The sequence below is a fragment of the Schistocerca gregaria genome, chromosome 2 (genome assembly GCF_023897955.1).
Source record: "Schistocerca gregaria isolate iqSchGreg1 chromosome 2, iqSchGreg1.2, whole genome shotgun sequence".
NCBI classification, from domain to species: domain Eukaryota; kingdom Metazoa; phylum Arthropoda; class Insecta; order Orthoptera; family Acrididae; genus Schistocerca; species Schistocerca gregaria.
In genome coordinates, this window is record NC_064921.1 from 473719437 (window position 1) to 473733845 (window position 14409).

The 14409-nt window shown below is 42.0% G+C and overlaps 1 protein-coding gene across 1 annotated transcript in view; it reads right to left on the minus strand.

Moving 5' to 3' along the window:
* Positions 1-14409, minus strand: part of LOC126326497 (CCAAT/enhancer-binding protein zeta-like) — a 177542-nt gene that overhangs the window by 64473 nt on the left and 98660 nt on the right. Inside the window, exon 13 of the mRNA XM_049995645.1 lies at positions 1079-1251. Within this exon, the coding sequence (XP_049851602.1) occupies positions 1079-1251 (173 nt within the window). The remainder of the gene's footprint in view (positions 1-1078; positions 1252-14409) is intronic.

Consider the following 14409-nt stretch of genomic DNA (forward strand, 5'->3'; position numbering starts at 1 on the left):
GATGACGGTTGGCGTGTAGGGCATGAAAGATCCAAAAGCAAACACTTTGCAACGATCTCTGGGAGGGGCCAGGCCAGAAGAGGGAGCATTATGATCTGGGGAATGGTTTTGTGGCATTCTCTGGGGGATCTTGTCATTCTGGAAGGCAGAATGTATCAACACAAGTGTGCGTCTATCCTTGAGACCATGTCCACCTCTATATGCAGTTTGCTTTTCTGCAGCACAACAGCATGTACCAGTAATGTGTTAAACAACTCACAGCATATGTGCGTGGTTCAAAGAGTGCCAGGATGAATTCAGCACTCTCTCCTGGCCATCTAACTCCCCAGGTTTAAAACCAATTGAGAGTCTGTGGGAACACCTCTGTCAGGTTATGTGTGCCATGAATCATCAACCAAGAAAGGTAGCACAGCTGGCTGCAGGACTGAGCTAAGCATGACTCCACACCCCTGTCAGTACTTTCTAGAACCTCACTGAATCTTTGTTTCTCATAGTTGTGCACAATGCAAAAAGTTGTTATTCAAACTTTGGCAGGTGGTCACATTAATGTGACTGGACAGTGTAATAAGACATGCACATTACCTTATTGTAACTGGTTCTTTATGTCTTTTAGCACTGAAGATGGCCACACGGTGACCCATATCTGGATATGCAATAAATGTTATTTGGAACCGATTGCTGTAACCTTTACTACTTGCGATAAAATATGTTCAAACAATGAATAATGTCCTATATGAGATAATCTCTATGATTGGGATGGACTGAGGGGACAGACTCATCCTTCCAGTAGAACAGATGAAAGAGTTGTACAAAAAGAGACCAGCATGATTTAAAGATACACCAAAAGTCCTCCAGTACTCAAAATCAGTGGAAATTTTTTCACAAACGATGGCAGTATTTTTTCCTAATTTTTCTTCGTGGTTTTCATCTGCTGTTGCTTAATGTGTAGAATTTCTTTATTCACATCAAAAATATTTTCAGATTGTTGATCATTTTCACAGATAGTTTCCATATTGTATAACACAAAAGTATGATAATATTTCCACTGAAGACTGAAATTTGCTGTGCTACTACTGACCTTTTTTTTCTGATGATGTAAGTTTACCAGCAATCTCATTAGCGAAGTCAGTATCACCCTTCTTTACACCCATCATACTATCAATCATCTCTTCAAATTCCTCACTTGCTACACTTTCAATGTCACTTTCAGTGTCCTTGGGAACTGTATCTTTTCTTTTCTTTTTCAGGTACCTAAAAAAGTTGAAGTGTTAGACAAAAAGAAGGAGCATTATAAAGAAACAAATATTCAGTTTGTTACCATTCCAGTATGCAATATTGTTTATTTTCATACAGCATAAGCAAACGTGGAAATTCTGACAAAAATGAATTACTAAGGAACTGATGCACTCTGTACAGCTGAAACATAAGGAAAACAAAAAACTCAAAAGATGTATACCAGTATATCAAAAGGAGAATTCATTTGCGAAAATGATAAAATTATTAGGAGACAGTATTCTACTGTTAATGTGTCTATGGACAATACGTGAACTACATTTCTCGGAGGTAAGTAATGACCAACCATCCTGGGACACACACACACAATGAACTGACAACATTTACAGTCTGTGATTCAAATGCCTCTTTTCATGTAAATGAGAAAGAGGGAGAGAGAATTTTTTGTTTCTCTTTGTAATATACTTAAAATGATACTATACTAATTAGTAAAAGTAGAGCTTTGTTCCATCAGAAGGTTTGTTTGAACAACACAACATTTTACTAAGCACAGTCCTATTGTAGGTGGTATGCCTTCACCTTCCTACAACCTGACTTACCCAGGCAGTTATATCGGAACCTACTGTTTAACATGGTAGTAGACACAAGTATCCTATTTGTTGCCATACACCTTGACATCTGGAATGCATTCAATACAGTTACTCAGTGTTCCATAATGAGCAAGAAAGTATGCTTACAAATATCAGATCAGATTTTTTATTGGATTAGAGAGCTCCTTGCAAACAGAACACATACTGTCATTCCTGATGGAGAGAAATCTTTCACTGTAAAAACAATTTCACGTGTAGCCCAAGGAATTGTCAGAGGAGTATTACAGTCACAGTATATATAAATGACCTAGTGGATAATATTGGAAGCTCTATGAAACTGTTCACAGATGACATTTTCACATAGGGAAGCTTCAATACTAAAAACTGCAGTGAAATGCAAGAAGATCTTCAGAAAACTGACTGATGGCAGTTGAAACTCCACATACTTAAATGTAACATACCGTGTAAGACCCATAAAGACTTGTTATTGTATGACTATATGATCACAGAACAGTCAATGGAACCAGTCACATACATTAAATATCTGGGAGAAAAATATATAGCGATTTAAAGTGGAACATCCACATACAAGTAATTGTAGGAAAGGCAGAGGCCAGACTGATATTTACTGAAAGAATCCTTAGGATATGTAGCTCACCCGTAACAAAGGAGGCACCTTACAAAACCAAAGTTGTCGTATTAGAGTACTTCTCATTAGTCTAGGACAATTACCATATATGATCATACGGGCAATAGAAAAAAATCAAAAGAAGAACATCATGTTTCATCAAATGTTTGTTTATTAAGCAGAAAAACATCACAGAGATTTTCACACCTCTTCAGTGGCATTTATTTCAAGAGAGGTATTGTCGACCATAATGTGGTTTGTTGTTAAAATTCTAATAGCATACAATCCTAGAAGAACCAACCAATATATTGCTTCCTCTTACATATATTTCACAAAAATACCAGAAAAGTAGGATTATCAAGATTCAGGCTTGCACACAGGCTTATGAATAATCATTCTCATTGCACACCACTCATGACTGGAACAGAAAAGAGGAAGTGATGGTTGTTTACATAGTTTCTTCCGCCACACACCATAATATAGTGTGACTGATTGGTTGGCTGGTTGGTTGGGGGTTAAGGTCTAAACCACAAGGTCATTAACATCCTTAGTCAAGAGATATTTCATCTGGAGTTACTGATACCAGGCTGAAATTTGATCAAATTATGGAGGTATGCAGGAGTGGTAAAATATGTGCTGAAAGCAATACTGGTGCCAGAGCTAAGAAATAATTTATAGAGAAATAAAATTATTTGAGTTTGGTTAGTACACAAGTTAGAGCTCAGATGAGGGTTCTCCCAGTGCGCATCTGTGGCAAGAGAAACCCCACCAGCCAGTTCCATTACGGGAGAAGACAGTTGTAGAGAAAAGACTGCCTCTAAGTGGGGACATTCATAATAATACAAGTAAGGACTCATCCCTCCCACAGCTGTCCCACCAATCCATTATAGCCAAAGTGTTAAAGAATGAAACAACACCCATCATTCATCAGAGTGCTATCCCTAAAACAGAAAACAAGATATGGCAGAAAAAAGGGTGACAGCAATTAAAGTAGTCTAAAAGAGGGATGGGAAAGGCAGCTGGCAAAGGGAGTAGGGTTGAGTGCAACCCAGATCCAGCATGCAGCAGGAGGTGCCCCAACATCGTGAACCACCATCCTCCTGCCCCGAAAAAGTTTAAACCATTTTGTCTGTGAATAAAAACCACCTTCACATAGAAAGCAGAGAACCAACAGAACTGTCCATGAGTTGTCCGCTGATATTAGATGCAAAGAATCTGGAAAATCTTGCTTAGCACGCAGAATCAGCAGGAAGGGGCATTCTGCCAGAATGTGATCTACTGTCTGCTAGGTTTCACATCCACAACTTGGAGGTGGCTCATTACACTGAATGAAACTGTGTGTTAATTTGGTATGACCAATAGAAGCAACACATGGTAGTGGTTTCCTTCCAGAAAGGGTAGAAGGAGGTGCACCAAACAGCAGTAGTCTCCTTGATAGTGTGGAATTTTATAGATGGGACAGTAGTCCATGAAATGTTGTTGCGTTGTTCTATCTTTAAGTGAGGAGATGTCATATTTGCAATCACAAATATGCATCTGGGCTCATCAAAGTGACTGTTGGGTGAGTAATCGCTTCTCTAGTCAAATGGTGGTCAATTCATTACCTGGGACACCACATGACTTGAGAGACAGAGAAAGACAAGTGTGCAGGCAATATGACTAAGCTCAGACAGAGCATCATGAATAGCAGATATCACAAGATGACAAGAGCAGCACCAACCAACAGTGTGGAAACTCTCATTGAGTCACTAAAAATTAAAATGCAGTCCAGAGAGGTCTGTTTAATAAAATACTGGACTCTGTTAAAGGCTATCAGCTCTGTCATAAAAATACTACAGATTCCCAGCAACAAATGTGCCTTCTGACTGGTGGGAGATGTAAAAACTTACATATCATTTCCTATTCATGGTTTTTTGAGTGTTAATGTTAATGATATCCTGATACTCCTGAAGAGCTGAGAGGACAGATGCCAAAAGGTAATTGGGAGAACTGCAACTTTAGGTCCTTGAAATAGATTGATCTTAATTTGTGGTCTGTGTACTAAACAGGGAGGAGTTTCCAATCAGTGAAAGGTTCATTGTATAACTCAGTGTGATGGCAGATAAAGGATAGGTAGATGTTTTCAACTTGCCTTTTATGCATTTAAAAGCTAGCCGGGTAAGAATAGGATACTGATGCTGTCACAAAGTGTTCAGCAAGAACTGACACATCAGTAGAAATACCACCATGAAGGAAGACACACAGAGCAGTTGCTGATCTTTGATGGGCCAGAAGAATACAGGGCTTAGCTTGGGATAAAGAGGCATATGTTCCAAAGAAGAAGACATAGCACTCCCAACATTTCTTCTTACTGTGTTTAACTAGATAGCAGTCTTAGTGCACAGCTGCTTAAAAGTGATGAGGGTTGTCTATGAAGGATGTCACATGAGATTTTGCTGGGCCCGACAACAATCCTGAATAACTTTTGTAACAACTTTGATTTACCATGCTACCAACTGGTGGTGGAGGGGGCCTATAGCAAGAGGAACAGCAGTTCCAGTGGCACAAGTGACCGAGGGAGGTAACGCAGTGGTTAGCACACTGGACGAGGTAGCGCAGTGGTTAGCACACTGGACTCAAATTCAGGAGGATGACAGTTCAAGCTTGCGGCTGGTCATCCTGATTTAGGTTTCCCATGATTTTCTCAAATCTCTTGCAAATAGTGTGATGGTTACTTTTAAAGGGCACGGCTGACTTCTTTGCCCTCCTTCTCTAATCCAATAACCGTGCTGTTTGGTCCCCTCCCCTGAATCAATCAACCAACCAATCAAAACGGATGGATGTGTCAGAAAAGTCTCTCACAAACCCACTGATGCAATCTCAAAGAGAGGGGTGGTGATGACAGCAGAGGTATACAATTGCCAGCGGCTCTTCAAGGAACCAAATGTTCAAATGGGTGTGAAATCTTATGGGACTTAACTGCTAAGGTTGTCAGTCCCTAAACTTACACACTACTTAACGTAAACTATCCTAAGGACAAACACACACACTCATGCCCGAGGGAGGACTCGAACCTCCGCCGGAATCAGCCACACAGTCCATGACTGCAGTGCCTTAGACCACTCGGCTAATCCCACGCGGCTTCAAGGAGCCCAGCATGGCAATCATCCCATTGGGTGGTGACAAGGAAGTGACAAATTGCCATCAAGTAGTCACTACTACGAAGAGCATTGTGTAGGGACCACTGTAGCAAAGCCACATGATTAGGGATAGAGACTTTATAGCTGATAGCTAGAAAAGCACAGCAGGTGGAATTGAGGTGAGAATGAGTCAGTGAGGAGACAAAGATCAAGGTCAGAAAGACACTAGTCAACCGGACAATCTCCAAAGGGAGTGAGGTTCAATGAAATCCCAAACTGGAAGAAAACTGAGGAGGGAGGTTCAGGTGGTCATCTCATTGTATATAAATGCCGCCCTGCCTGGAAGCAAATAAAGCTTACAATTGTTTATCACTTGGGTATTTCACAACTGCATTGCTATTGCTTCCAATGTGGTACGGAGACGACACTACTCACTGATGATTATCTGTGCGAGCTAACGTACAGACCGCTCCAGATGCTCTCTTAGGGCCAGTATTCTTCTGACAGAATGCACATTAGATGGTGCTGCAGCTACCATGTGAGGGAAGATCCTATCATCCCCATTGTCTAATTTAGTTGAGTGACTCCCAGAGAGCAATGTTGAGGGAGTAACTAATCAAGTTAATGCAAACAATTTGATCACAGTAGTGGCAAAGGTTGGTATCACTGAGACAGGATATAAACAATCAGATTTTTTCAAGCTTCAAAATATGAGAATCAGTTGGAGACATTCAGGTCACCGATTTTGCCTTTTTTAATTAGAATAGGGAACTTCAAGGATCGGGAGGGTGGTCATTTCCACAACTGATAAATCAGATGGAAGTGCAGAAGGTGAGCTTTCGTGAAATGATCCAGTCTCCACAAATTACATTGTATTTACACCAGGAAGATGTGTGGCCAATGAATTTAAAGCATCGGTTCAAGAGTGGGAAATATTTTTCCAGTGTCTACCTTTCTGGAGGACATTCAATGTCTGTACTACTTTGCAGTGTTTGCTTCCTGACCACTCAAATTCCTCACAGCTACACCAATCCACCCTTACTTTTTATACATAAAGGAAACATTAGTTTTGGAAGACAATGTTTATGACACCTTCTGCCTGTGTTTGCAAATGCTTTACTTGACTGAGCTTGTGTGAGGAAAGCGATAAAGTGGTTACGACACTAGACTGACATTCAGGAGGAATTAAGTGCAAATCATCATCCAGATTTAGGCACCCAGTGCATAACTTGAATCTCTTAAAGTGAATTCCAGGATTATATCCACCAGTAACCAATCATAGCAAGCTGTCATCATCATCACCACCACCACCACCACCATCACTACCACCATACATAATTATGTCAAAAGACAATGTCTTTTCCCTTGCTGTTTCCTTTAGTCCTTACTGGAATACATTTCCTGTGGAGGGAGTGTGATGCTTGAAACACTAGGATGCAGAGGAACATCTCACATTACAGTGTGTCTCCCCTGGAAAAGGAACAACTCATAAAAGCATTCCAAAAAACGTTTACATGCAATGGCAGAGTTGCCATGCTCCGCACCCTACCACTAGAGTGGAACATGTGGAGACAGGTAAAGAAGTTATGGAGAAAGAGACTAGGTTCTTAAACAGCCACCTAAATACTTACTAGGGGCCATGTTATCATCTGGAACCGCAGCTATAGCCTCAGAAAGGTTTGGGAACCAGTTCTGGGTGTAATTAAGAAGACACTCAGCAAACACAGTGAACTGTCAGCTGGAGTGGGCAGATTGCCTACATCCAAGCTGCCGCACCACGTCACCCTACTGGAAGAGCCACAAATGCCGATGCAATCACCTACTCAGCTGTGGATGTACACCCTCAGGCATAGATGACATATGGAACACCCCACGAAGGGGAAGTGATACACGTTGGTCATGTAATCCTCACCTTCCCTATTCCCTCCCCGACGACAGTTTGTTAGCACACCTGACAGTGATGACAAGTGTGATCACTGAAATACTGAGCCCACTGCATGTCATACCTCAGGGGATTCTTGTTTCCTTAGCCTTCCACATACTTCATCATTCATTAACCTCTCTGCCTATTTAATTTTATCCATTTTTCCCCAACGGTAGATTTTCAAGTTTTCTAAATTTTTTCCTGTTCCTTCATTAATATGCAGGTTTCTGATCCATAAATAACTACACTCCAAATGAAGAATTCTGTAAATATTTTTCCTCTGAAGAAAGTGAAAGGGTTAACTTCTCGAGTTTCAAACATTTGCAGCTTCCTCCATGACGACAAAAAAAGTACAACCTGCATCTGGATTTAACTTTTTTTTTAACTAGGTGCAGAACCTCTCATCTGTGAGTGTATGCTGATACACTATTTTAATGTATGGAAAGTTATGGTGGAGAATAATGAATTATTTAGGAACAAAGGAGATGACTCACCGAAAGGCAGAAGCGCTGTGTCATTGACAGGTACACAAACAAAAGTTACAGAACTTTGCTTTGCTAGCTTTCAGAATAAAATTCCTGTCTCAAGCTGTAGGAGAAACTTGCAAACATACATATACACATACACTCACTCATAAACACATGCCTGCCTCCCTAAATTATGCTCAGGCAACTGACGGCTCTTTCCTGGCCCACAGTGAGTGTACTGGGGTGAGGTCTGGCTGCAGGGTAGGGTGGGGTGAGGGATGGAGAGAGCTTAGAGAACTGGGAGGCAGGGAGGGGGTTAGGGGCAAGCATCTAGCAGCTCTTGAGCAACTGGGGAGCCATCTGTCAGCGAGCTAGGGGTGCAGGTAGAAGAGGCAGGTGGCAGACGAGTGGGTATGCAATTTCACAGACTACGACATAAGATGGCAGCACAAAACTACGCTATGTGATGAAAAGTATCCGGGCACCTGGCTGAAAATGGTTTACAAGTTAGTGGCGCCCTCCATTGGTACTGCTGGAATTCAATATGGTGTTGGCCCACCCTTAGCCTTGATGACAGCTCCCATTCTCACAGACATACATTTAATCAGGTGCTGGAAGGTTTCTTGGGGAATGAAAGCCCATTCTTCCTGGAGTGCACTGAGGAGAGGTATCAATGTCAGTCGGTGAGGTTTGGCCCAAAGTTGGTGTTCTAAAACATCCCAAAGTTGTTCTATAGGATTCAGGACTCTGTGCAGGCCAGTCCATTACAGCGATGTTATTGTTGTGTAACCACTTCGTCACAGGACGTGCATTATGAACAGGTGTTCGATCGTTTTGAAAGCTGCAATCGCCATCCCCGAATTGCTCTTCAACCGTGGGAAGCAAGAAGATGCTTAAAACATCAATTTAGGCCTGTGCTGTGATAATACCAAGCAAACCAACAAGGGGTGAAAGCTCCCCCACCCCCCCCACCCCCCATGAAAAAACACAATCACACCGTAACACCATCGCCTCCAAATTTTACTGTTGACAGTACACAGGTTGGCAGATGACATTCATCAGGCATTCGCCATAGCCACCCACAGCCATCAAATCACCAAATTGTTTACCGTAATTTGTCACTCCACACAATTTTTTTCCACTATTCAATCGTCCAATGTTTACACTTCTTACACCGGGCAAGACAGTGTTTGGCATTTACCAGCGCGTGATGTGTGGATTATGAGTAGCCGCTCAACCCTGAAATCCAAGTTTTCTCACCTCCCACCCACCTGTCATAGTATTTGCAGTGGATCCTGATGCAGTTTGGAATTCCTGTGTCATGGCCTGGATAGATGTCTGCCTCTACAACTGTTACGACCCTCTACAACTGTCGGCAGTCTGTCAGTCAACAAATGAAGTCGGCCTCTATGCTTTTGTGCTGTACATGTCCCTTCACATTTCCACTTCACTATCACATTGGAAACTGTGGACCTAGGGATGTTCAGGAGTGTGGAAATCTCGCGTACGGACATATGACACAAGTGACACCCTATCATTTGGCCATGTTCGAAGTACCTCATTCTGCTCTCTCACAATGTCTAATGGCTTCTGATGTCGCTGATATGGAGTACCTGGCAGTAGGTGGCAGCACAATGCAGCTAATATGAAAAAGTATGTTTTTGGGGGTGTCTGGATACGTTTGATTACATAGTATAGCTTACACATATTGGGCGGGGGAACTGAGACGGGGATGGTCTGTGTACACACACACTCTGTTGGTTGGTTGTGGATGTTGGGGGGTGGGGGTGGGCGGAAGGTGGGACTGTGACTTACCTTAATAAAGTTTAGGCCAGGGAGGTTACAGGAGTGAAGGATGTGTTGTAAGCATAACTCCCATCTGTGCAGTTCAGAAAAGCTGGTGGTAGAGGGGAGAATCCAGATGGCTCGGGTACTGAAGCAACCATTGAAATCAAGTGTGTTATATTCAGCCAACCACAAAGAAGTGCCTCCCTTGTCACCAAATACCACATGGGAGTGAAATAACTGAACCACATCCTTCGTTAGGGGTTTGATTATCCATCATCATGCCAAGAAAGAGGAACATCCTCCCCAAGTTATTTCTTCCACTCTCAAAGTGGTGCTCTGCCACCCACCCAACCTCCACAACATCCTAGTGACCTAGTCCATCCCTACACCACTCCCACCCCTAATCCCCTGCCGCAACACACAGATGGAAGACCAACCCTATCCATCTACCCAGCATCTCCTACTCCAGTCCCATCACAGGCCTATCCCACCCCATCGGAGGCCAGGCCACCTGTGAAAGCAGCCATGTTATATACCAGCTCAGCTCCAACCACTGCACAACATTTATACTGGTGTGACAACCAACCAGCTGTCAACCAGAATGAATGGGCACTGCCACACTGTCGCCAAAGCAAGGTGGACCACCCAGTAGTGCAACATGCAGCAGAGCACAACATGCGAGATTTCAATGGTTGCTTCACAAACTGTACTATCTGGATCCTCACCATCACTACCAGCTTTCCTGAGCTGCACAGATGGGAACTACCCTTACAGCAAATCCATCACTCCTGTACACACACACACACACACACACACACACACACACACACACACACACCATACCTTGCCCCAGTACCCCTGCCCAAAACATGTTAGCTAGTTGTGTGCTTTGCCGTCTCACACCTTAGCCTGTGAAATTGCATGCACAGCTATCTGCCAGGTGCTTCCTCTACCTGCACTCCTAGCTAGCCAACAGATGGCTCCCCATTTTCCCATGAACCGCTGGATGCTTCCCTCCAGCCCCCTTCTTGTCTCCCACCTCTCTCCATCACTCACCCCACCCCACCCTGCACCCCACACCTCGCCCCAGTACACTCACCATGGGCCAAGAAAGAGCTGCCAGTTGACTGAACACAATGTAAGGAGACTGGTTGTGCATATATGTGTGTGTGTTTCTCCCCCTTTTTTTTTTTTTTTTCTTCATCAGTCTACTGACTGGTTTGATGCGGCCTGCCACGAATTCCTTTCCTGTGCTAACCTCTTCATCTCAGAGTAGCACTTGCAACCTACGTCCTCAATTATTTGCTTGACGTATTCCAATCTCTGTCTTCCTCTACAGTTTTTGCCCTCTACAGCTCCCTCTATACCATGGAAGTCATTCCCTCATGTCTTAGCAGATGTCCTATCATCCTGTTCCTTCTCCTTATCAGTGTTTTCCACATATTCCTTTCCTCTCCGATTCTGCATAGAATCTCCTCATTCCTTACCTTATCAGTCCACCTAATTTTCAACATTCGTCTATAGCACCACATCTCAAATGCCTCGATTCTCTTCTGTTCCGGTTTTCCCACAGTCCATGTTTCACTACCATACAATGCTGTACTCCAGACGTACATCCTCAGAAATTTCTTCCTCAAATTAAGGCTGGTATTTGATATTAGTAGACTTCTCTTGGCCAGAAATGCTTTTTTTGCCATAGCGAGTCTGCTTTTGATGTCCTCCTTGCTCCATCCATCATTGATTATTTTACTGCCTAGGTAGCAGAATTCCTTAACTTCATTGACTTCGTGACCGTCAATCCTGATGTTAAGTTTCTCGCTGTTCTCATTTCTACTACTTCTCATTACCTTCGTCTTTCTCCAATTAACTCTCAAACCATACTGTGTACTCATTAGACTGTTCATTCCATTCAGCAGATCATTTAATTCTTCTTCACTTTCACTCAGGATAGCAATGTCATCAGCGAATCGTATCATTGATATCCTTTCACCTTGTATTTTAATTCCACTCCTGAACCTTTCTTTTATTTCCATCATTGCTTCCTCGATGTACAGATTGAAGAGTAGAGGCGAAAGGCTACGGCCTTGTTTTACTCCCTTCTTAATACGAGCATTTTGTTCTTGATCGTCCACTCTTATTATTCCCTCTTGGTTGTTGTACATATTGTATATGACCCGTCTCTCCCTATAGCTTACCCCTAATTTTTTCAGAATCTTGAACAGCTTGCACCATTTTATATTGTCGAACGCTTTTTCCAGGTCGACAAATCCTATGGACGTGTCTTGATTTTTCTTTAGCCTTGCTTCCATTAATAGCCGTAACGTCAGAATTGCCTCTCTCGTGCCTTTACTTTTCCTAAAGCCGAACTGATCGTCACCTAGCGCATTCTCAATTTTCTTTTCCATTCTTCTGTATATTATTCTTGTAAGCAGCCTCGATGCATGAGCTGTTAAGCTGATTGTGCGATAATTCTCGCCCTTGTCAGCTCTTTCCGTCTTCGGAATTGTGTGGATGATGCTTTTCCGAAAGTCAGATGGTATGTCGCCAGACTCATATATTCGACACACCTACGTGAATAGTCGTTTTTTTGCCACTTCCCTTATGATTTTAGAAATTCTGATGTAATGTTATTTATCCCTTCTGCCTTATTTGACCGTAAGTCCTCCAAAGATCTTTTAAATTCCGATTCTAATACTGGATCCCCTATGTCTTCTAAATCGACTCCTGTTTCTTCTTCTATCACAACAGACAAATATTCACCTTCATAGAGGCTTTCAATGTATTCTTTCCACCTATCTGCTCTCTCCTCTGCATTTAACAGTGTAATTCCCGTTGCACTCTTAATGTTATCACCATTGCTTTTAATGTCAACTAAGGTTGTTTTGACTTTCCTGTGTGCTGAGTCTGTCCTTCCGAGAATCATATCTTTTTCAATGTCTCCACATTTTTCCTGCAGCCATTTCGTCTTAGCTTCCCTGCACTTCCTATTTATTTCATTCCTCAGCAACTTGTATTTCTGTATTCCTGATTTTCCCAGAACATGTTTGTACTTCCTCCTTTTATCAATCAACTGAAGTATTTCTTCTGTTACCCATGATTTCTTCGCAGCTACCTTCTTTGTACCTATGTTTTCCTTCCCAACTTCTGTGATGGCCCTTTTTAGAGATGTTCATTCCTCTTCAACTGCCTACTGTGCTGTTCCTTATTGCTGTATTTATAGTGTTAGAGAACTTCAAACGTATCTCGTCATTCCTTAGAACTTCCGTATCCCACTTCTTAGCGTATTGATTCTTCCTGACTAATGTCTTGAACTTCAGCCTACTCTTCATCACTACTATATTGTGATCTGAGTCTATATCTGCTCCTGGGTACACCCTACAATCCAGTATCTGATTTCGGAATCTCTGTCTGACCATGATGTAATCTAATTGAAATCTTCCCGTATCTCCCGGCCTTTTCTCCTACAGCTTGAGAAAGGAATTTCATTCCAAAAGCTAGCAAAGCACTCTACATTTTCTTTGTGCACCTGTCAGCAACACAGCACTTCTCCCTTTTGGTGAGTTGTCTCCTTTATTTATTCCTAAATAATTTGTTATCCTGAGAAACTATTTGAGAGGGACATGGGATGTCATTACAAGCTGATCATTATGTACTGACAGATGAAAGCAGATAATGTAATTTTTGTGTGATGCTGCACGACAATGCCCGGTGTAAGAAGTGTAAACATTGGACGATTGAATAGTGGAAAAAAATTGTGTGGAGTGACAAATTACGGTAAACAATTTGGTGATTTGATGGCTGTGGGTGGCTATGGCGAATGCCTGATGAATGTCATCTGCCAACCTGTGTACTGTCAACAGTAAAATTTGGAGGCGATGGTGTTACGGTGTGCAGCTCGCGAAATAAAATGTTTATTCCAAATAAAAATAGCTTGATGCAGAAAACTGACTTCTCCCAAGAAATATGTTTTGACACTCTTACATTTGTTCCTATTATTCATTTTTTCTGTAATCTCTTTTGTGATCCATTCCTTCATAGCTTCTTGTACTCTTGTTTTCTCAGCCTCTTCTTCTAAAGTTTTCGGCATTGCTCTTTTCATTTCTGTCCTTTCCTTATTTGCTTACTAACATTCTTCCATTTGAGCAATATTTGCACAGTGTTAGAAGAAGAAATTTGTACTTTCTGCTTGCAGCTAAGAACTGCTCCAATTCCACTTTACTTTGCACATAATGTGCTTCAGTCTTGCCCTGAAAGAGTGTATCCATTTGTAATGAACTCATCACTGAATGAATGTTGGAAACTAATAAACATTTCACCACACACTTTCTGGAGCACTGAAAATTGTCATATAAGCATGAACTTGGTGAGATTTGGATTCAAAGAACTGGTAATGGCTACTGTAACCTCTTTTAGATCTGAAATCACAGAGGTTGAGCTTTTTTTAGTGATACATTATGATGATTATTGCTTTTTGAAAGAAGATGGCTCACAATTGATTAAATGAGAAATTTAAGACAGTAGGAGTTCCTTTCCCCCTCATCCCTCTTCCTTCTTCTTCAATCCTTCTGCCAGAAGAAGGAGCCACTGGTTCTGAAAGCTTGTATAAGTAAAACCTCTTTGTGTGTGTGTGTGTGTGTGTGTGTGTGTGTGTGTGTGTGTG